At 44.5% G+C, this 24813-nt stretch overlaps 1 protein-coding gene across 3 annotated transcripts in view; it reads left to right on the top strand.

The window, feature by feature from the left end:
- Positions 1-394: 394 nt before the first annotated feature.
- MAK (male germ cell associated kinase) overlaps positions 395-24813 on the top strand; it is a 49290-nt gene continuing 24871 nt past the window's right edge. The window contains exons 1-5 of one of the 3 annotated variants that reach the window (XM_066579360.1): positions 395-795; positions 14867-15150; positions 17022-17076; positions 18138-18259; positions 20500-20579. In XM_066579360.1, coding sequence (XP_066435457.1) covers positions 15050-15150; positions 17022-17076; positions 18138-18259; positions 20500-20579 — 358 coding nt within the window. In that variant the 5' untranslated portion in view covers positions 395-795; positions 14867-15049. Of the gene's footprint in view, positions 796-7973; positions 8044-14866; positions 15151-17021; positions 17077-18137; positions 18260-20499; positions 20580-24813 lie in introns of those variants that run through there. The other 2 variants (XM_066579358.1, XM_066579359.1) reach the window with 2 other exon arrangements.

Raw genomic sequence — 24813 nt, 5'->3', positions numbered from 1 at the left:
GGGGCCACTGAGAGCGGCATTATTACTACTTGAGCCACTGAAATAGGCACTATTAGTACTAGGGCGACTGAGAGGCACACTAGTACTACTGGGGCCACTGAGAGAGGCACTACTAGTACTTGGGCCACTAAGAGAGGCACTACTAGTACTGGGGCCACTGAGAGGGGCACTATTACTATTGGGGCAACTGAAAGGGACACTATTACTACTGGGGCCACTGAGAGGGGATGCTGTTAGTACAGGGGTCCCTGCAATAACAGAGGTACCGTGGAATCATATGTTGTGCTAAGCTAGCCACGCCCCTGACCACACCCCTTTTAGTGAGGGTAACCTGTAGTAAAACTTTTTTCCTAGTGGTGCCCTCAGGCTGGGGAGGTCAGGAAGCACTGCCCTAGCTAAACGCAGCTACAGAAGCCTGTGCAACCTATGGAGATCTCCTGCCGTTTTCCTCTACACACGACTCCCCAATGTCACTGACACTACTTCTGCTGCCTTAGTGACCGTCACTGCCCTTCCTGCGAGAAGCACCTGTCCGCTCCGTTGCCATAGTCACCGCTTTATCCCCTGTGGGACGTAACGACACCGCCGTATTACACGACGCAGTGGTAAGACAACAGTTGTCAGTCACGTGCTTCTTCCCGCCCCTTCCCATATTTGGAGCTAAGTATTCACGTCACCGCACTCCGCCCCGCCCACCACAGAGCGCCGCTGCTGTTACCAGGGAGACGAGTGTCACACGCTACCAGAACCGGGGAACAGAGGGCTAAATCACGTGACCCCCGAATTCTCCTACAGGTGAGACTTGCTTTTTTGTAGTGTACCCGAAAGTATAGCTGCCGCCCCCCGCTCCCGTGAGGCGCTGCTGGGGAACATACAGTAAGCGGCAGGTGTTACCTGGGGCGACTGTGCTTCATAGGCTGCGCTGCAACTCAGTTCTTGTTTATTGAGGACGAGTAGAACTACAAGTCCCAGAATGCCCTGCTTGTTACTTGTAGCACGTATTTATGGAATATTATATTATATTATATTATGTAGCAGCAGAATGTTGGGAGTTCATAAAAGTCTATCTATGCGAGCGCAAAATAACAACACGCCCGGGACACGGATCCGTCATACGGCGCTATATCAGAGGGCGTTTTATCCGTATGTCGTCATATCCGCATCCGTATCCGCCGCCGTATCTTCATTACTCTCTATTGGGCAAACACTGATCAGTATGCGCAGGCAGATACGTAAAAGTAGCTGGTGCTGCGTTTTCGCAAATGGCTGTACAACCCCCGGTCATGTGACCAGCTTTATAGAAATAATGCAAAAATGCGCCGTCCGAAGGACGTAAACCGACAACACAAATTCTGTATTAAAACGATATTTTATTGAAAACCTATTAAAAATATCTAAAAAGATGAGTCACCGTAGGAAAAAACACTGACGAAGGCGTGTACGCCGAAACGTGCGTCGGGGCTGGCGCGGCGGTGTGAGGCGCCCGGACGGCGGCGTTAAGTATTTCTCCCTTATTGTATTTTTGCACATGTATTTGTACTGTTTTTTTATATAGGCTGCTTTATTGGCGCCGGGTCACACGGGCGTACGCGCATTTCAACGGTGCAAATACACTGCGTGTTTACGGGAAAAACCTGCATAATATCACATTCACACATGCGCAGCGAATACGCAGTTTTTCACGTATGTTGTGCGCATTAATGCAAGCGGAATGATTTCAATGGGCTCTTGCAGTGCGCAAATTCCACAAGGTAGGTCATGTCGCTTATTATTTTCACGCGATCGCGCGAAAAAATATATTCGTGTGAATGAACCCATTGAAATCAAAAGCTCTGTTCACTGCGTGTTACATGTGAAAAATTTGCGCATGTCATTCCGCTTCACAAATACGTTTGTGTAAGCGAGGCCGCAGTTTGCACGTTAATTGATACTCTACGTAAGCGCTCTTACGGCCTGCGCACTGACATATTCGTCTCGGGTTCTTCCCCCGCGGCTCCGCGTTTTCCAACGGTGCCTCATAGTTTTAGATACTATTTTTTTAATGTGTTTTCAATAAAATATTGTTAGAATGCGCCATTTTTGTGCACAATTGTTCGCTGTAGTCCATTTCTGGTATTTGTGCGGCCATTTATACTGGTTGGACCATAGTCGTATGATATGGGGGGGGTTGGGTCCTGCTACATTTCCTGTAGGTCTGAGGACTTCCTCACATGGGTGAATGCGAAGCACGCTCGCCGCTACACGGGCGGATTTGGGCTGCGGAATCCGTAGCTGGTGTCCGATCCGGATTTCGCAGCATAGCAATGGGTGTTGCGTTGCGTTAAAAAGCGATGCGGCGCACAAAAATAGAACAGACCGCGTTTGATTAACGCCCGTCTGAGAACCCCCTTTGAAATCAATAGAGACTCAGTAGGGCACTGTGTGAGAGCGGCCTTCAGTCTCCTGTCTACCGCCGTTTCAGTAAAACGCTGATTTCAATGGGTTTGTTCACATAAGCGTATTTTTGTGCGCGCATTTCTCATTAGTGCAGGAAAATAGCACGGATTGAACTTGGTTAACGTAATTGCCCACAGCCTTTCCGAAATCTCCATTGCGGGCGTGCCGCGGGTCGGGCGGCTTCCATTGACTTGAATGGAAGCTGTCCATGCAGATTCCGCAGGAAAATAGAACATATTGCGGTTTTTAATGCGCTCGCGAAAATCGCAATCGCTGTCCGCTCATGTAAGCGGATATGAGAATGTTCTATTCTTTCAGTATGTGCGGAATACCGCGGATCGGTGATGATCACGGATTCTGCAATTGAAATCCGGCCGTAATCAGGCAACGCAAATGACACGATACATTTTTTTCTGCGGGTTACTGCAATTACGGCAATACCAAAATTATATTTTTTTCAGGTTTTTTCCCACTTTTGTATTCTAAAAACAAGTTCTAGTTTTTATAGGAGCCAATTTGGGTAGATATAATGGATTGAATTAATTTTTTTTAACAAAAAGACTTTTTTTAACGTCAACATATTCCAAAACCGGAGTATTTGTATTTTCCGCCGACGGAGCTGGATGAGGGCTTGTAGTTTTTAGTGTCCGTCTTGGGGTATATGTATCTTCAGGGACTGTTGGTTACATATAAGGGACTTTAGTATCAGAGCCGTCCGAGGCCTTAGACAACGTCAGCAGCAGCCAATCACACTCCAGCTCCTCTGGAATGAAGCACTCGGTGGCCAGGTCTCCCCGATTTCCCTCCGCAGCGGTTGTGAGAACTCCCAGCATGGGGACTTGACTCCCTCCCCGAGTCCAGAGGTCTCTTATATAAGAGCATGGACGAGGCTGCGGAGACAGCAGCTTGTTAAGCCGATCAGAGATGGCAGGAAGCATCAGCAGCACCAGCTGTCAGTGAGACCTCTGCCCCGCTGCCAGCTGGCCGGAGAGCCGGGGATTATTCATTATCATTATTAGTTACAACATGCCGTAATATTAGGCAATGGATGCCCCCCCCCCCCCCCCCCAATCATGGCTCAATTGTCGACCGCTCTGAAAGACCAAGCTGTCTATGGAAAGAATGACAAAAGCTTCGTTCTGTACATTCAGACATCACTTATATCTAGAATACCTACCAAGGTGCCACGTCGGGACACAACGGAGTACGGTTGGCTGTAGACAGAACGCTACGGTTTGGCCAATGGCAATCCTCTTCATCTACACCATGAACATGCCAGAGGGGACATTTAAGAAGGCTTTATGCCAGAAAACTGGGGTAGAAAAGCTGCGAAATTTGGTGCAAGGGCTGCTTAAGCAAAAAGTTTGCAACATTTCAGTCTTCTGCGCTGGTTGGAAAGTGGGAGTGGCTTGTCGGTAGACGCTTATTTGCATTGGTTTTAATAGGTTCATTCATATTTCCGTATTTTGTGATAACACAAAAGAAAAAAAAATAGAACATATTCTATTTTCTGTGTATCTGCGCACCAAAGGTCCCCATAGAATTCAGTGGGGGGAGGGGGTGAAGGCTGCGTAATTCTACTGGAAAGGGAATAATTCAGGAACTAATTAGCCGTTTTAATTGTTGCATTTGTGTCCCGTGTGCAATTAAACATGTAAAGGTACAGTGAAATAGGCTGATCTGCATGCAAAGAAGCTTTGTTTAGTGCGCAAATCTATTGCGCTGAGGCACGTGTAATTGTGCTAGCGGTCATAGCCTGGCGTTAGAAAGGCGGGGTTTAGGAAATTTCCACCATTATTTTCTATTCCAAAAAGTGTTCTTCGGCAAATTACGCCAGCAAACTGTCTTAAATGCGTCGCGCTGCATTTACTATGTGTTTTTTAACACTTTCAGACAGTTGTTGTGACCCACCAGAAAAAGGGGTGTGGCCTAAACAGCCCCAAAAATGGTGCCAAGTTGACACTAATTGCGTTACGATTTTGGCGCAGTTTTTGGCGTAAACTAAGCCAACTAGTAGGTGGTATACAGTTCGACTAGAGAGTCTTAAAATCAACATATTTATCATTCATAGTAACATAGTAACATGGTATGTAAGGCTGAATGAAGACAATGTCCTTCCAGTCCAGCCTGTTATCCTCCTGTGTTGTTGATCCAGAGGAAGGCAAAAAACCCCCAAGAGGTAGGAGCCAATTAGCCCTTTTGGGGGAAAAATTCCTTCCCGACTCCCTAATGGCAATCAGACTGTTCCCTGGATCAACCCCTAATAGTTCCTACCTGCCTGTATACCCGGATTAACAATTAACCTAAGATTTATAACCTATAATATCCTTCCTCTCCAGAAAGACATCAAGTCCCCTTTTAAACTCCTCTAAGGATTTTGCCATCGCCACTTCCTCAGGCAGAGAGCTCCACAGTTTAATCGCTCTTACAGTAAAGAACCCTTTTCTGTGTTGGTGATGAAACCTGCTTTCTTCTAGACGTAGAGGATGCCCTCTTGTTACCGTCACAGTCCGGGGTATAAACAGATCACGGGAGAGATCCTTGTATTGTCCCCTCATGTACTTATACATGGTTATTTGGTCGCCCCTTAGCTGTCTTTTTTCCAGGGTAAATAATCCCAATTTTGATGCCTCTCTGGGTATTCCAGTCCCGTCATTCCATGTATTAGTTTAGTTGCCCTCCTTTAAACCCCCTCCAGTACTGTGACATCTTTCCTGAGCACTGGTGACCAGAACTGTACGCAGTATTCCATGTGAGGTCTGACAAGTGCCTTATATAATGGAAGGATAATGTTCTCGTCCTTCGCCCCTATACCTCTTTTAATGCACACCAAGACTTTATTAGCTTTTGCAGCAGCTGACTGGCATTGGTTACTCCAGTTTAGTCTATTATCCACTAATACCCCCAGATCCTTTTCCATATCACTTTCCCCTAGCAGTACCCCATTTAGTGAATATTGGTGACATCCGTTTCTCCTGCCCATGTGCAGAACCTTACATTTATCAACATTGAACTTCATTTGCCATTTTTCTGCCCAAGCCCCCAACTTATCCAGGTCCGTTTGTAGCCGCACATTGTCCTCCGTTGCATTAATTATATTGTATAATTTTGTGTCATCTGCAAATATTGATATTTTGCTGTGCAGCCCCTCTATCAGGTCGTTGATAAATATATTGAACAGAATGGGGCCCAATACTGAACCCTGTGGCCCTCACTAGTGACTGTGGCCCAATCAGAGTATGAACCATTTATTACCACCCTCCGATTTCTATCTCTGAGCCAGTTCTTTACCCAGATACACACATTTTCGCCCAATCTGAGCTGTCTCATTTTATATATCAGCCTATTATGCGGCACGGTGTCAAATGCTCCAGATATACGAGATCAATAGACTCTCCCAGGTCCAGCCTAGAGCTTACTTCATCGTAGAAGCTAATCGAGATTGGTCTGACATGATCGACCCTTCATGAACCCGTGCTGGTGAGGAGTTATTCTGTTGTTCTCCTTGAGGTATTCTTCAATAGCATTTCTCAGAAAGCCCTCGAATATTTTTCCAGTTACTGAAGTGAGACTTACCGGCCTGTAGTTATCAGGCTCACTTTTGGACCCCTTTTTGTAAATTGGAACCACATTGGCAATGCTCCAATCCAATGGTTAAACCCCGGTCTTGATAGTATCCACAAATATTAGATATAGCAGCCTAGCTATCACATCACATAGTTCCTTTAGTACCCTTGGGTGTATTCCATCTGGGCCCGGCGATTTATCGATTTTAATCTTTTTTAACCGGTTCCGCACCTCCTCCTGCGTTAGGTATGAGATATTGTGTTGCGATAAACCTGGCACATTTTAAGACTGTCTAAGTTTGCACTAAGTCTTAGCCTGTATTAGTAAATAAGTCCCATTATTTCTACAAAGAAGACCCTGCAAATGGCCATGTAACGTGCTGCGTATGACTGCTTACTCACGCAGGCGGTCGTGTGTAGTACAGTATTTTTGTTTATATTTCGCCCGTAATTGCGTATGACCTTTGGGTATATCTGCGACCTGGAAGCTCTTAGCTCCACATCAGACTTCAAAGGGTATTCATTCTGATATGCTGCACCCATAACGGCGGTTGGCGTCCCCGTCCTGGGGTCATACTATCTGTGGCTCATTCCATTGTCAATGGCAATCAGTGTGGACAAAGGCAGACTCTGCGCGGGAGCACCCTACTGGCAAGTAATGGTAGTGTCCACTTATACATTTCCATGCATCTGCCAAATGGTGTAGAATTTGATGTGGATTTTGATGCGGATCTGCAACAAAATCCGCTGCGCAAAGTATGCTGTGGATTTTGGTGCAAATGCGCTACATGTGAAGGTCCCCTCCGGCCATTTTCACACACGCCTATGTCTTACATACGTGTGTCCCGGCTGATCTGTGAACCAAACTCACAACCTCGTAGATCCCTTTCAGGCCTCTTTCACTCGAATGATGCATTTTCACGCAGGTCACATCACATCGAAAAAATGCTTCGTTGCTGCGATCTAATTCCAAAAGGAATGAGCGTTTTCTCACCCGTTCACACGTCTGCATCACGTGAAAAGGACGCAGCATGGGCGGTCGGCGGATTGGCTCTATTGAGCTTAAATAGCTAAATAGAGCAAGCTGTCTTCTCCAACGAGCGCCTCAGCAGGTAAACTCCCCCCCCTCCTTTTTTTTTAGCTCCCATAGCGATCTATGGGAGTCGTATGCGATTTTTGTCAAAAGATGGCCTATCTTTCTCAATAGCTGCAAGAAAACGCTCGTCTGAATGAGGCCACAAGTGCTAATACCTGCCCATTGCTTTTCAGACCGCAAGGCCCCCTTCACAGGACTCTATGCATATTTCCACATGCAAGGCAAGTTAATTTGCGCACGGCAGACAAAAACGCAACAATTGAAATGGTCGAATGAGTCCCAGACGTGTTCTTTTTCCTGCACAATTACGCACAGTTTCATGCGTCTCCTAGCGTATTTTGCACACATTTGCGCATCCCAGTTGACTTCTATGCGGACTTTTGGTGCGCAAATATGCTGGAAAAAAGAACATGATGTACGTTTTTTTTTTGTATAGCCAAAACGCTCGGTATAATGCGCACATATGTGATATAACCCACTGAAATCAATGGGTTCTGTTCTCTGCATGTTTTGCGCGCAGATACCTGATTGACTGCAGAATTGACTGTTTTCCCACCATTTTTATTTTCCCTTCAGTTTGTGTCCATCATTTTCCGGCTCGTTGTCCGTGAAGCAGCGGCGCGCCGTCCTCTGTGTGTCCTCCGCACTAATAACGTGTCTAATCTTAGGTAAAGCGATTAGTGTGTCAGTAAGACTGCAACAGTCTGTTCACAGGTGGATTGTCTTCAGCTAACGAGGCTCCTTCTATGACTGTCTGCAGAGGCATTGCTTCTATCAAGAGACATGCGGCAGATCTATGAGACTGCCATAAAGAAAAACTGTCCAAAGCGAACAATCCCAGCGCCTGCCATGGATGTGGCGTCATCACTGGGTGCCAACTACAGAATGGCAGTCATGGCGCACGGATAACATAAGAACAGCGATAAAGTGCAGTAGTGCAGTCATGTAAGTTACAGATATAATAACCCACTAAGGACCAAGCACAGTAAATTTATGGCGCTTGATCCTGGGCTTTAATCCAGGGCCAATAGTAAAAATATGGCGACATAGCCGTGAGAAATGTCGCAGCGATATCGCATCTGTGTTCTGTGCAATATTGCTGAGTTTACTTGCGGCGATATTACGATTTTGTTTTGCTACAAAGTCACACGGCTTTGTAACGCTCTTTTGCTAGGATTTTCAGAGGGATTTGAAATATAAGCCCTAGCCTGAAAATAAGCCCTGACTGCATAAAAAAAACAAACACAAAACACTATATCACCTAACAGACACAGGCCGCTCCGCCGCACTTCTCCATGCAGGTCCCTGGCACACTTGCTTGTAGTTTTCCCCCAGTGCTTCCTGGTCAGAGGGTCAAAAACCCCGCCTCCAGGAAGCGCTGTCTGTGATTGGCTCTTGAGCAGCGGGGCTAAGCCAACCTCTGCAGCGCTCGATGAACCAATCACAGCCATTCAATACGCATGAGAATCGCAATTTCATAAACGCCTCTCATCTGCGTGTAAAACACACATTGGCAAGCGTGATATCGGGATGAGTCTCTCGGCCCAATGTTGCGCTCACGCAGTGACTGTAGCCTCACTGTACCCCTTCACAGAGAGAATAGTGCACCCTGCATGAACCAATCCCGGTTGTCCCGTATATCTGCCTACTTTAGTAGTTGATTGATTATTAAGGCTTTCTATGTTAACCCCTTAGACACCAGCCTATTTTGTGCCTTAAGGACTAAGTGACTTTCTCATCATATTGCAAGAGACACAACTCGTTGACATCGCCGTATGAGGGCTTGTTTTCTGGAGGTTCTGTCACTGATGCGACTGAAAATACCGGATGAAAAAAGCGCTGCATGCAGTTTTTCTGTTCCGTCCAAAAATCGGGCAGCTGGGTGGAAAGTGGGCGGACCCCATTATAGTAAGTGGGGTCTGCACGGCACTGTTCGTTTGGTTTCGTCCAGAGATGGAGCCGTTCGACTGCGGAGATTCCTCTTTCCTGCTCCCCGAACGCAGCAGAATAGTGGAATCGGATGTGAAACCACCCTCACTTACGGTTTTCTGGAGTATATACTGTCTTGCTTTATCAACCAAGTCTGAAAGAGAGACAATAATGACAGCTGAATTCCTAGACATATGACGTGTGTACTCTTCTGTATTTTTTTGAATCACCTTTAGTTAAAAATATGGCTGCATCAAATCTGGTCACATTTTATACAGTATGTGACCTCCAAATTGTTGATATTATCGCAGAGAGCCCGGCTGGTTGCTATGGCAACAGGACACCAGATACTGGTGTCCTGTATTGCCATTGCCTAAGATCGCTATAGTAAGCGATAAGGCATGGCAGGAGAGAAGTCCTACCATGCCTTATCGTAGATCATCTGTGCTGCAGTGAAAGCCCCTCAGAGGGACACAGTTGGTGTTAAAAAAAAATCTAAATAATGTACAAAAATGTTATGCTTTTTCTCATATTAGCATAAGAAAAAGAAAAATCCCACATATTTGGTATCACCGTGTCTGTAAAGACCCGTACAATAAATCAAACATGCTTTGTTTCCTGCATGGCAAAAAGAGTTTAAAAAAACGCTAAAAAACTGAGGCAAAATGCTAATTTTAAGCATTTTGCCTCCAAAAAAACGCAAATAAAAGTGATAAAAAAAGCTGTATCTACCCCAAAATGGTACCAATAAAAACTACAACTCATCTCACAAAAAACAAGCCCTCACAGAGCTCCATCCATGGGAAAATAAAAAAGTTACAGGACTTTGAATGCAGCGATTTAGAAAGAAATAAGATTTCCAAAAAAAGGGGTTTTATTGCAGAAAAGTGGGAAAAAACGTAAAAAAAATAAGAATTTTAGTATTGTTGTAACCGTACCATCCCGCAGAAAAAAAATGTAGTGTATCATTTATGCTGCATGATTAACGCTTTAAAAAAATAAAAAATCTATGGCAGAATTGATGCGTTTTCTCTCCCTACGATCATAAAAATAATAAAAGTTTTACAATGCAGTCTATGTAACCATAAATGGTACCAATAAAAACTACCGTTCGCCACACAAAAACAAGCCCTTATACGGCCGCGTTGACGGAAAAATAAAAAAGTTATGGCTTTTGAAAAATGCTGATGAAAAAATACCAAAAATTGTTTGGTCCTCAACGCCAAAACAGGCCGTGTCCTTAAGGGGTTAAAAATAAATGACTATAAATGTGGTGATATATCAGTAGACAAAGGAGCCATGTAGAGTGATGTTTGTAGGCCCGCACCGTGTATAGACAGAGGAATGACACCTGTAAGGCTGGGTTCACACAGGGCGGATTTGTTGCGGTTTTGCTGCGTTTTCTCCGTTACGGTTTTGCCGCAGAAGTACTGCTTCTGCGGCAACACCGCTTCAAAGGTTATTTTTGTCTTGCGTATTTTCTTGTGTATTTTCCGCGTGGAAAATCCGCAAGCGTTTTTTCCGCAGCGCTTTTTTTTAACTTTTGCAGCGGATTTTGCAGCGTCCATAGAGGTCTATGAACAAAAAAGCGCTGCAGAAAAGTCTAAAGAATTGACTTGCTGCATCTTGAAAAACCGCACCGCAGCTGCATTTCCGCACTGCGGCTGTGCGGAAAAAATCCATCCTGTGAGAACAGCTTTTTGCCCAAACACATTGGTACTGCATTGCACTGCAAACGCAACGGTTTTGCCGCAGTGCGGATATGCAACGGCAAACTGCAGCAAATCTGCCCTGTGTGAACCCAGGCTAAAGATACAGTTGCCCAAACCACAAAAAGAATTGCACACAATTAAAAAGCACCAAAAACCAGAAATGCATCAATCTCGCAGATTCGGCACAAAATACCGGAAGAAATAGTGCTGCATGCCGCAAAATGTCAGACAGCTGAGCAGAAACCGAACGGACTCCATTATAGTCAATAGGGTCCGTTCGGTGCTGTTCAGTCCCGTCATAAGACAGAGCCGTCCGACCAGGGGATAACCCCTTTTCTGCTCCCCAAACAGAGCAAGAAAACAGAATGTCCGATGCAGAAGTGAAGGCACCCTAAGGCCACGCCCACATCTTATTCACATGAGCATATATACATGGTCATGTGGCCACATTTTCACACCCGGCCGATATACACGATCATCTGAGGCATTGGTTTCCAATGCATTCGTTCACATGTGGCACCATAAAAAATGGAACATACGCGCCCGAAATCTGCGCCTGCTATTATACGCTGGGTAATAAGATAGGTCTTGCTGTATGTTTCGACTGATATATGCTGGCGGCTCCCATAGACTCCTATGGGAGCTGGGGAAAAAAGGGAGGGGGAAGCCGTTCAGCAGCGTTCAACACAGGGATAAGCTTACAGGTGCCTCTATATGATGTAATTCTGAGGATTTATGCAGAGCGAGGGACTTTCCGGCTGCGGCGTATTGTTTCCCTAAAAGATCGCTCCCAGCCTTGTGAATGGACGAGAAAATGCTAATTATGCTTGGGACTTGATCGCGGAAAATCTTCGAATTCAGGGCGCATCCGAGCAAACATAAAAACACATGTGCTCGTGTGAAGGAGCCCTCACATAGATGTTTTTTTTCTGCTATTTACGCGAGTTTTCAAACCCAGCACTGCGCCTCTATCCATTTCAGTTTAGCGCAGTGCTTTTAGCTCGCGGAAATCAAATGCTGCATGTTCTATTTTTCAGCAAGATTTACACGTGCTACATTGGCCATTGAAATGAATGGGGTGCGTGAAAACCTGAGTAAAAACGCGGTACAATGCAGTGTTACTATGCCACCGGGACGGGAAAAAGGTAGGGACATCATCCGCTAGCCTGCCAAAAAACGCAGTAAAAACACATGCATACGCACACAAAAACGCATCAAATCTCAGCTCTGTACGCAGTACAACGCTGTGTGGCCTAAAGCTAGATATACACGGGTGAGCGCAATATCGGACCATGAATCCCACCCCCGTATCCTGTGCGCAGAGGCGTAACTTGAAGCTTTTGGGCCCAGGTGCAAAACCTGTAGCAGGGCCCCCAACTACAATGTTTTATTTATAGTACTGGGCTCCCTATATGGAGAAGAGAGGCCATATGGGCCCCCTAAGGCTCCTGGGCCCGGGTGCAACCGCATCCCCTGCATCCTCTATAGTTACGCCCTTGCCTGTTCCCCACCATGTGAAAGCCCCGTAGATGTAAAAGTAGCCTTGCGTCACTTCAGGGATGAACCAATCCTCTGCCGCTGTTGTCGCAGCCGCGGCAGAGGATCGTGGAGTTCCTCCCATTGCTCTCAATGGGGCCGGCGCTGCTGCCGCAAAATCACGCCGCCAGATAGGAAATGATTCGTTTCCTGCATCGTATTGTGTTGCCATGCGGGAAAACATCGCTCATGTGTATCACATTCAAATGAATGGGGTTCATATTTGGGCGTCTCAAGAGGCACAAATCTGACGCAATTTTCTTGTCGGTGTGAAGCCGGCCTACAGAGACAGGCGGCCAATAACAATGAAATTGATTCTGTAGGATTTTAATAATGTAGCGTAACTATAACTACGTAGATATAGTAACAAAGCAGAACTTCGTGCGCCTTCATCAAAACCAATTGAAGTCAATGGAAGCCGTCCGACCCACGGCCCATGCGCAGTTGACATCGCAGATAGGCCACGGGTACCTACGCCATCGCCTAGCAACAGCGCTAGAACGACAAACATAAAAAAAAATCCAGACTGAGCATGACCGACGGCGAGCGCCCGCAGTCATTCGCAATACAGAAAATGACAGATATGCAGGGTCATCGGTCGGAGACAGAGACGGATTCCGCTGCCGACTCCCGCATGCAGAATACGGATCGCCTGTGTGCCGCCGGCCTTAGACAAACTTAGACGTCTGTCCTTGGGTTGTGTCTGATCCTGCAGCTCAGTTACATTATCGGGGTTGAGCTGCAGGATGACATAAATCCTGTGAACAGGTCCGTTCCTGTCTTTGGCAAAAAGCAGCCATCATTTTCTAAACCAGGACAATCCCTTTAAAGCTAACTGGTTGCCATTGGAGGTCATGGAATAAGTAAGTACAAATATGTTTGCTCAGTGGTGACCTAAAGGGACGTGAAAATTACTAGTAATGCCTCACTAATCCGTATGAGATGTTGGCACACACTTTGAAGTTGTGAGAGCACTCACCTTTGATCCGGACACTTTCAGAGCATTTGGGAATGCTTGGTTGACCACCAGGCAGACACAGGATCCTCACTAAACTTTTGCATGAGGAGTTAAGGCCCACTTACACGCAACGATTATCACTCAAAATTCATTCAAACAACGGCAATAATCGTTGTGTGTACATGCTGCCATTATTCACTGATTCAATCATTCAATGATTTTAAGGTGAGCTTAAAATCCGTCATTCAACCAGAGAGAGATAAGAGGGACCGCATGCTGTGTTCTCAGCGGGAGTCAGAGATTACATTGTATTCTACCAGCAGCCCATGCGAGAGTAATGCAGCTGTGTGCAGAGCCAACCCACGTGCTGTGCTCTGCAAACAGCTCCCGTAGGCCCTTTTACACGCAAATCAAGCTGATAAAGTGCTAATGGACATTAGTGTCCATCAACACTTTATGCCTAAATGATTGTTAAAACTGTCAATCTTTCAAGCGTTTGAAAGATTGCCTTTGCATGTAAATGGGGCTTTAGTACTACTCCTTTTTTTGTGTACGGAAAAAAATAGGACATGCTCCATTTTTTATGGTGCATTTGCATACCAAGGGTCCCCGAAGAAGTCTATGGGTGGAGCGCAAATGTGCGCAAATATGAAATACGTTGTGCAGTTCCGTAAAAAAAAAAGAACACATCTGGAACTCAATAGCCTTAATAGCCTCTTAAATCAGGGAGGGTGAGTGTCGTACATGCGTGTGAACAGGCCATGCGTGCACAGTAAAGTACAGTACTATGCGCCAATACGTTCGCAAATAAACCTTGTTCACTGCACAAATATGTTGTGCTGAGGCAAGCGTATATTCGCATACACTCCACTAAAGACGCTCTATGTGACCGAAACTCCCCGGCTGTTCAGAAACATAACACTAAATAAACTCTGTAATATCAGGCTAGCCGGATCTGACATATAGTTAGTGACGGCAGTAAATGGGAAGGATTTGCATGTTTTTGCCCATTTTATGGTAAGGACGACGCACAGACAAAATAGTGCAGTACTGCATTAGCCAGAAAAATCTGTCACGTTGAATACTCTTGTCTAAAAAGACATATATTTATTAGCTAACTAGGAAAATGGTATTTGCCAGCTTTCAGAGCACAGAGGCTCCTTCGTCAGGATGAGGGTCCTCTGTGCCACCAAAGCTTGAAATGTTATTTTTTTAGTGAGCCAATAAAGTTATCAACTCTATAAAAATGTTCACATTATAAGGAATAACCCCTTTGTAATTGGGGTCTGTGAGGGCAAGCAGATGCTTTGTTCTAAGGAAGCCGGTGCTTTAACCCTTTACAATCCAATTTTAGATTCAGGGTTTCCTAGGGGGTTGTCTCTTTCTGCCATTATACAATGGCGCCATCTGCTGGCTAGAGCCAGTACTGCTATATGGGACATGCTGGAGAGGTCCCCGACAACTGAGCGGCCAGTAATCTACAGTAAGAATACCCTGCCGGACGTCTTCTGACATCGGAGCTGTACAGCCTTCAATCAGAATGTCTTCAGACGTTCGACAGTGGATTGGAAAGGGTTAAATGAAGATCGGATACATCATTTGTAAACTGACAACTTTTTTTGTTACCTCTTAGGTTCCCTTTTGGATTGGCAACATCGGGGAGCTGCCCATAGTCTTCAGTTGAACATTCCATCACTAGATAAACTACTCACATGTATATCCTTTCCATACAATTACATTATTATTGCTTCTTCTCACCAATTACTTTTTGTACACATAAATATTTGTCCAACCCCTGAAAAGGCAGATTGTAAAGATGAACCGATATACAACATTTAAGCAACTTGGAGATGGCACATATGGGAGTGTGCTAATGGGGAAAAGCAACGAGTCTGGAGAACTGGTGGCTATTAAGAAGTAAGTGCACCACTTAATGTATAGCTTTTAATGAAACCTCAGCACAAATGAACCATTAAATGTGTATTCCAATTGTAGCAAGTTAGGGCATAATGATCTCACAAGAAGGAATAAAGCCTGATTGCTGCGTCTAAGGGTCTGTGCACACTGGCTTCCAAGGTTCCATTTTTTTTCATCCCTATTGGGGGAGGACTGAAAACTGTAGAAATGTAATAAATGTCTAAAAAGAATAAAAAAATATATTTAACATCCCCGGTACAACTCCAATTCGTGAAAAGTTGGGATGCTCTGTAAAATGTAAATAAATATAAAGAAAAAAAGGATACAATGATTTGTAAATTTTCTATAAACATGTTATATTCACAATAGAACGCAGAACATATCAGAAGGGAGAGATTTTTTCATAAAAAAAAAAAAAAGCTCATATATAAATTGATGGCAGCAACACATCTCAAAAAATGATGGAGCGGGGTCGTGTCTACCATTGTGTAGCATCTGCGCGTCTTTTTACAACAGTCTGGAAAGTGAGACCAATTGCTTTAGTTTTGGGAGAGGAATGTTGTCCCATTCTCGCGTGATGTAGGGTCCAACAGTTCTGGGTCGTCTTTGTTGGATTTTTTTGTTTCATAATGCCCCAAATGTTTTCTATTGGTGAAAGGTCCGGACTGCAGGCCATCTAGTTCAGCCCCCGGACTCTTCTTCTGTGAAGCCATGCTGCTGTGATGGATGCAGTATGTGGTTTAGCATTGTCCTGCTGAAATATGCAAGGCCTTCCCTGACAGATAGATTGTCTGGATGAAGCATATGTTGTTCTAAAACTTTCATATATTACTCAGCATTGGTAGTGCCTTTCAAAATGTGTGAGCTGGCCATGCCATAGACACTAATGTAACCCCATCAGAGATGCAGGCTTTTGAACTGTGCGCTGATGACAAACTGGATGGCCTCTCTCCTCTTGAGTCCACAGGACACGGCATCCGTGGTTTCCAAAAAGAATTTCAAATTTTGATTTATCTGCCCACGGAACAGTTTTTTTCATTTCGCCTCAGTCCATTTTAAATGAGCTTTGGCCCAGAGAGATTCTGGCATTTTTGGATTGTGTAGATATATGGCTTCTTCTTTATATGATACAGCCTTACCTTGCATTTGTGGATTGCACAGTGAACTGGGTTCATAGGCAATAATTTTTGGACGTATTCCTGAGCCCATGCAGTGATTTACATTACAGAATCACGCCTGTTTTTAATGCCTGAGGGCCCATAGATCTTAAGCATCCAATATTGACCGTCTTTGTTCCTTGTGCACATGAATTTCTCCAGGTTCCCTGACTCTTTTGATGATATTGTGCTTTGTAGATGTTGGGATATTTAAAGTCTTCGTAATTGTACGTCGAAGAGCATTTTATCAGATGGGTGAACCTCTGACCATCTTTGCTTTTGAGAGACTCTGCCTCTCTAACATGCTCTTTTTGTACAGTCATGTGACTTAATAGGAAATTGACTCTGCAGTTGGTTTTCCTTAGTACCATTTACTTTTCCAGCCTTTTGTTATCCTTGTCCCAACTTTTATGAGATGTGTTGCTGCCATTAATTTCTAAATGAGTTGATTTTTTAAAAATGAAATGGAAAAATGTCTCACTTTCACCTTCTGTAATATTCTATGTTCTATTGCGGATAACATATGGTTATATGAGATTTCCAAATCATTGCATTCTTTTTTTCTTGACATTTTACATAACTTTTTTGGAACTTGGGTTGTACTATTATAACCTACTTGTGTGCCTATAGTAGGGACATTTGTTTGTACCCATCACTGTAATTTAAGCTGTATAATATAATGTAACTTGTTTTACCCTTATTGTTTTCCTACAGGATGAAACGAAAGTTTTATTCTTGGGATGAATGCATGAATTTAAGAGAAGTAAAGGTAATAATACTTAAAGAGGAATTAAAATGTCATTGGGGTCAGTGTGTGTCTAAGTGCTCTTTCACACGGTCATAGGCGTTTTTTACGTGCGCCCACCGGAGCCGTAAAAACGTGTGAACGGGCACACAAATCTAACTTTTGTGCGCCTGTTCAGACAGCATAGCCTCGGTGCATATACGCCAAGGCCACAATGCTGTTGGGCATTGGGAGACAGCTCAGCTGTCTCCCCCTTCCCTCCCCCTCGCCAGTTCACCTCCTCTCTCCTCCCCTCCGGCTATTTGCAATGGGGGGGCAGGATGAAGGCGGAGCTAAGCTCCCATCCCTCCCCGCCCCTTGTCTGCAGCCAGCAATGGGATGGGGCGGGGCAAAGCTAAGCTCCACCCCCTATCATTGCAAACAGCCGGAGGGGAGGAAAGAAGGGGGAGGGAGTTTAGCAGTCACGCTGCTAAACTCCCTCCCACCTCCCTTCTCCGGCCGTGCTACATTGGCCCGGCTCGGTGCTTTTACACCGCGGGAATACGGCCATGTGATCTGATGAAATGGAATCCAATGCATCAGATCGTAGCGTATATCGTCCGGCTGTGAAAACGACGGCCGATATACGCTCGTGTGAAAGAGCCCTTAATGAAACAATTAAAGATGTTGTGCACAAGGCAGAACTTTATCTATTTTTGACCTTTTTTTCTATTAGCCAGGGTTGTGGATTTTGTAAAGGAGATAAAGTAATACAGTTTATTAATTGTGACAGTTTGGAACCCTCAGAACTATTCGTTATAGTCAAGTAATCTGGTGAAAGTAAGGTTTGTTAACCTTGGAGAGTGTTTCCTGTGAGTTAATGTGCACCGCTGAGTTGTCCTCATCCGTAAAGTTGTTAAAGTTCATCCTTTACTTAAGTATATCCAATTTCCCCTCTGTCCCCTGATGAGGCTGGTCTTCCAGGTGCCATAATCTCGCTGTTACATGAAGATGGATGTAAGATCCGCTACTTGTGTTTTATTCATATTTTTTCTTTTTGTTCAAAAAGTCTTGCTCTGTAATACATTTCTGTTTTTTCCCCCCAGTCTTTAAAGAAACTTAATCATGCCAATGTAATCAAGCTGAAGGAGGTGATCCGAGAAAACGACCAGCTCTATTTTGTATTTGAATATATGAAAGAAAATCTATATCAACTAATGAAAGACAGGTATGACCTTATGGTATACAGCTACATTGGATTCTCGCATTGTGGCTTTTGGTTTTCCTAAATTGTGATAAAACGCTGTCATTTTGCCACGATTTTGGGAAACCACAGCAGAAATCGCACCACAGGGGCAGCGTGAGAACGCAGAATAACACTCCAACAAATTGGTGGGTATTTTGTAAATTGGTATACAGTATATGCAAGGAAAGAGTAACCGTCTGCTGGATATTTAACGTATGCTCTTGTGGAGAACCACCATTGTCACTTACAGAAGTTAGAACCGTATCCGAAGTATGGAAAATTATTTGTTTGAAATGGCAGCTGTTTTTGCATCAAAAATGACTATTGAGTATACCTAGAGATAAAATAATAATTAACATTATGGCATGCCCAAAAGACAACAGGTAGACTTGATTCAACCGCTTCCCGCCCCATACTGTAATACTGTGTCAGTTCCTGTGAGCTGTTATACTGTTATAGCAGTATACGGCTCAGGAGTTCTTACCGTGCAACTCTGACGGCCAGGATCCAAGATAACTCCGATCCCGGCCATTCAGCCCATTAGATGCCATCGTTTGTATTCACACTGTGCAATAAAAATGACACCAAAAATACACATGGTTTTGCTGTGATCGGACATGTTTTTCAGTGCAGTTGTATTGGAAATCACAACTGCAGCATAAACTGCAGCAAGAACGCGCACGGTTTTCCAGGTGGAGATTTTACCGCAACTCAACCACAACAGGGCCTATTAAATAAAAGCCATCCGAACAAGGAGTGTTGTCTTTAGCTACCAATCGGGTTCTAACTTTAACTTTTCCATAATACGTTTGAAAAGGAAAAAGTGATCTGATTGGGAGTTTGTACGCATGAGGCCCATTGTGTAAAGTCCAATTTCACGATTTTCTGTAGATATGATGTTATTTAGTGGCATCTGTCAATCATAGGCTGCCAATGGGGGAAAAAAAGTATACCACACAAAATACATTTTAGACTGGATGCCTCAGCATAGAATAGTCTGCTGTGCTGCTCAGGCATTCCTGATGGAGAACACCAAAACAGGAAGCCATAATGGCTTCTATTGAGTGAATAGGGGAGGTATTAGTGTAACTTGACGCCACCAGGAATTCCTGGTGGAGTCAAGATTGACAGGGGATGACGCCACCTGTACCTGATTGGCTGGAGAGAGTTTTCGGCTTCAGGTCCTGCAAGGTCACTAAAGTTCATTAGAAAAGCCATGCAGCAGGTGCCACTGGAGCAGCATCTGGAGCAAGTGACCTCCCCGGCGGCAGCGGCGGCCACCTTCTGTCCTGCAAGGACACAAAAGTAACATACAAAAGCAATGCAGCGGCGTCCGGCCAGAAGCAAGTTCCTTTCTTGGCGTCGGCTGCCGGCCAGAAGGCGGAAAACCCACTCTCTGTGGAATCACTGGCCACTGTCGTCAGCAGGGAGCGCAAACCGAAGTGTCAATGCTTTCCCGGGAGCAGTTGTCACGGAGCAGATATGCGGCCTCCGCTACACATCTCACAGCCGTGGCCTGGAACTGACGCGTGAGACGCCGGCAATGGCAGCGGGGACGGAGGTGTCAGGCGGCGGCCGGGACAGAGAGGTGAGCGGCTGCCCAGTTACCACACCGGGACGGACCTGAAACTCTGCAGCGTGTGCTTTGATTTTTTCCCATCGCTGCAGCCTTCGGCTGAGGGTTACTACAGTTGTTAGACTTGCATTATGACATGTAAATGCTGCTATGTTACAGCGGTAACATGGCAGCATATACAGGTAATAATGTAAGGCTAAGAACTGCAGTAACCCTCAGCCGAAGGCTGCAGCGATGGGAAAAATCTATGCACACTGTGCTGCTAGGACCTTCCTGCCTTGGCCCAATCGGGAGCTAGGGGTGTGAGGGTGGCGTTCCTCCTGTCAAACCCCTGGCTTCTGGTGGTGTCAAGATACACTAATACCAATAGGGGTTTTGGATCAGTTTGCCTTATGCTTTCCCAGCGCATACAGCTAACATACACTGCAGACACGATGTGAAAATATACTATTCAATACGTAAATTGTTTCTGCTGTGTTATAATAATGTAATATTCCATAACGCACTTAGAGCACAAAAATGCTAAAAACATACATAAAAATATGTACAATATAAACTATACTTATACTTGCCAGTTGTGAATAAAGCCGGGATCCAATTTGCAACATGAAGCATTGCTTGAACTGTTTAATTTGTCTTTTCACAGAAATAAGTTGTTTCCTGAATCAGCCATCAGAAACATAATGTATCAAATATTACAGGGGCTAGCCTTTATCCATAAACACGGTAGGTTGTTACATAGTCGCCCGTAACCTTTGTAATGTCCTTCAGGTGGGAAATGTCTTAATTAGAGCTGCCGCCTTCTATTGGGGTAGCTGTTTGTGGGCTGCTTCAGCCTACAGGTTCTCCGAAATAATGACTGAAGTTAGATAGCAGCTTCCCATCACTAGAGAATGTGTTTCCACTATACACTAACACAGTATCATTCATATTATAAGTACTACCGCCATCTGCTTATATTATAAATACTACCGTCATCTGCTCTAAGAGTATGAAAACTCACTTGAATAGACTGAGAACCAAACAAGCTCCTATTTCCTTCTGTAGTGTCTCTTACTGCTCATCCCCAGCACTTCATTCAGGCTGCGGGTGGAGGCTGAACTTTGTCTGCTTGCAGTACAAGATCAGCATTAGTGATTAGACAGTATAATACATTTCATCAAATATGGTGCTCATCAGAGATGAGCGAGCATATTCACTAAGGACAATTACTCGATCGAGCATTGTCTTTAGCGAGTACCTGCCTCTCGGAAGAAAAGATTCGGGTGCCGGCGGAGAGCGACGGGGGAGAGCAGGGGGGAACGGAGGAAAGATCTCTCTCTCCCTCTCTGCCCCCCCCCCCCCCCCCCCCGCTCCCCCCTGCTCACTCCCGCAACTCACCGCTCACCCGCACCGGCACCCGAACCTTTTCTTCCGAGCGGGGAGATACTCGCTAAGGACAATGCTCGCTCGAGTAATTGTCCTTAGCGAGTATGCTCGCTCATCTCTAGTGCTCATCTATCTCATTGAATTTTATGTGCTCCAAGAAAACCCATTTATATGTAAGGATACATAACATACAACATCCAGATATCATTTCTCTTTCTATTTGCGGTTTCCACAATCCTTTCTTTTTGCATGCTTCAGCTTTCAAAGCGGATCCATGATACCATTTTGATAAATGCAGAATATGCACACATAAGCCATATACACACTTTATTACATATACCTGCCCAATAATGCAAATATCTAATCAACCAATAATGTAGTAGAGTAGATAAATACATGAAGATATGATCCAGACGTTAAGCTATTGTCAAAGCCAATACTAGAACAGAAAAATATCATCCAAGTGACTTTATATGGAGTAGATAAGTATTTCAGAAACTGCTGACCTCCTTTTAGCGGTTATCTAGGACTTAAATATTGATGACCTTTCCTTAGGACAGATCATGAATAGCAAAACGGTGGGGGTCAGATTCCCAATACCCTGGCCAATCAACTGTTTGAAGGGGCCATGGCACTTGGGCGATCACTGTGGCGTCTGCATTGTATATTAGGAGCAGCACCATACACTGCAGGTATTGCAGCTCAGTGCCATTCAATTGAATGTTACTGAGCCACAGAAAGGCCATATGACCAATGAACATGACTTCATAGATTGAAGAAGAGGCCACAACGCTTGCTCAAGTGTCCCAAGCATCATCAAACTGCTGATCTGCGTGGGGGCTGGGAGTTGCACCCCACTGATTTGAAAGCTGTACTAAGGATAGGTCATCAATATAAAAGCCCCAGATATCCCCTTTAAATAGATGGGCTACAACCATATGGTGCGGATTATTCTCAACCGGAAAAACCTCAGATGATATCTCAGCTGAAAGGCAACTTTTCCATTATGTCCCAGTAGAAAAATGCCAGTCATTCCGTGTTTAAGTTACATGAGTATACCCACTCTACTTCCAAACTGCTATCACTTCTTCTGGAACATACATAGTACAGTGAAAAAGCCTTTGGGTGAGGAAAAATAAAAACTGGTCCTTTTAACCTACTCACAAACGAGCATTTTCCATAAAGCATATAATGAGTAAAATCCACTTGGCGACCACTTCAACCCAACTTCAGTTTCACTTGCTTCTTCTGGATCATATCTCATCCATCCATGGAAACAATATTTATACACCACCCTAAATCATCATTAACAAAATAATGAATACAATAAACATATAAATAAGACATTGCAGGTTTGTATACTACCAGGGCCTCCATATCCTCCTTTCATAAAATAACCAGCTAATCGCAATCACTCATTCCCGGGCTATTCCCGGTCATCATCATAGTCACCTGATCTACCGTAGTGAATAATGGACTACAACTTGCAGTCTCTCTATTCATAACTTGCAGTATTGGTCACTTGATTCATGTTAATCAATCATAGATTACAGCTAGCGGTCACATAATACCATCAATCGAAACTAAAGACCTTATCAAGAATCATACTGTCCTTGGTTCATTCACAACTTTTGATAATAGTCACATGGTTTCAGCTAGCCAACCATAAACTACAACATCCGGTGGCCTATACAATTTCATCCAATCAAGAGTCTTGAACTGTTTAGATGAGGAGCAAAAGAAAAAGGCTATAGGGGCAAAGAGTGATAAAAGCTAGGCAGTAGAAGATTTCAAAAATGTTGCGTTATGTTACACATCTCAATTTCTGCTGTATCATGCAGATAATAGGGTCAGAACGTGCTGTAGACGACATGAAGTCATGGATCCATGCTACCCTGTGCTACTTCGGTGTTGATGGAATATACGGTATATGTTACAGGCATTGTGTGAAAAGCAAAGTAAAGATTTGCTAGGCAATCAATAGGTTTTTAGGCAAAATGTGTGTTTTATTTAAAGATGTTATCCACTTTCCTAGGCATAGCATAGAATACCTAGGCTTTATACAGCACAACAGGTGTTATTTAGGCAGAGTATGAAGAGAGTCATGGAATAGTCTTTATGGAAAGAAATACAAAATTAATGTACGAGTACAGGAAAAAATATGTATTGAACTAGTGGTGTGCGGTGCCTGTGTCTTCAAGTCCTTCAGGGCTCCACAGCCCTCTGTTCCTCTCTTCTTCCGGTTAAGTAAGTCAGATTTTTGAAGCAGTGGTGGCTTGGAAAGGTGAGGAGCTGGATGTGTCATGACTCCTGGCCTAACATGCCCCGGCAATGGATGCCGCACCACCGGAGACACAAGTTCCTGTGTAGGCAGATGGGTGGCGGTGCATAAGGCACTAAGTAAAAGGAGCCGAAAAGGGCCTGCATCCCAACACCATGGGGCGACAGTGTCACGCAGAGAGCCAGACCTGTTCAGCTTTGCATGGAGCCAGTCTGCAGAAGCTGTGGTCTCTGGAGTCTGAACTGTGTGTTATTGGAAGATGATAGGGGTTGGATTGTGGGACATTAGAAGAAAATGGGAGTTGGATCATAGAACATTGGAAAAAGATGATGGTGTTTGGATTGTGGGACAATGGAAGAAGATGATAGGGGTTGATTGTGGGGACATTGGAAGAAGATGATAAGGGTTGATTGTGGGGACATTGGAAGAAGATGATAGGGGTTGATTGTGGGGACATTGGAAGAAGATGATAGGGGTTGATTGTGGGGACATTGGAAGAAGATGATAGGGGTTGATTGTGGGGACATTGGAAGAAGATGATAGGGGTTGATTGTGGGGACATTGGAAGAAGATGATGGGAGTTGGATCGTGGGACATTAGAAGAAGATGATGGGAGTTGGATTTTGGGACATTGGAAGAAGATGATAGGGGTTGGATTGTGGAACATTGGAGGAAGATGACGGGTGCTGATTGTGGGGACATTGGAAGAAGATGATGGGAGTTGGATCGTGGAACACTAGAAGAAAATGATGGGAGTTGGATTGTGGGACATTGGAAGAAGATGATGGGGGTTGGATTGTGGCATATTGGAGGAAGATGATGGGGGTTGATTTGTGGGGACATTGGAAGAAGATGATGGTGTTTGGATTGTGGGACATTGGAAGAAGATGACAGGGATTGATTGTGGGGACATTGGAAGAAGATGATGGGAGTTGGATCGTGGAACACTAGAAGAAAATGATGGGAGTTGGATTGTGGGACATTGGAAGAAGATGATGGGGGTTGGATTGTGGCATATTGGAGGAAGATGATGGGGGTTGATTGTGGGGACATTGGAAGATTATGATGGTGTTTGGATTGTGGGACATTGGAAAAAGATGACAGGGGTTGATTGTGGGGACATTGGAAGAAGATGACGGGTGCTGATGGGGGGACATTGGAAGCTCATGATGGGGTTTGAATTGTGGGAAATGTGAAGAAGAAGATGATAGGGGTTAACAGTGCAACGGGTGAAATCATATCTTTTCATGTATGGAAAAAAAGGGGTGTCTTGGGAGACAAGGAGGCTGTCCATTCCACTGCTGGCGGGAG

This window comes from Eleutherodactylus coqui, chromosome 9 (assembly GCF_035609145.1).
Source record: "Eleutherodactylus coqui strain aEleCoq1 chromosome 9, aEleCoq1.hap1, whole genome shotgun sequence".
NCBI classification, from domain to species: domain Eukaryota; kingdom Metazoa; phylum Chordata; class Amphibia; order Anura; family Eleutherodactylidae; genus Eleutherodactylus; species Eleutherodactylus coqui.
The sequence above is the reverse complement of the archived record's forward strand: the minus strand, read 5'-3'. Positions and strand labels throughout refer to the sequence as shown.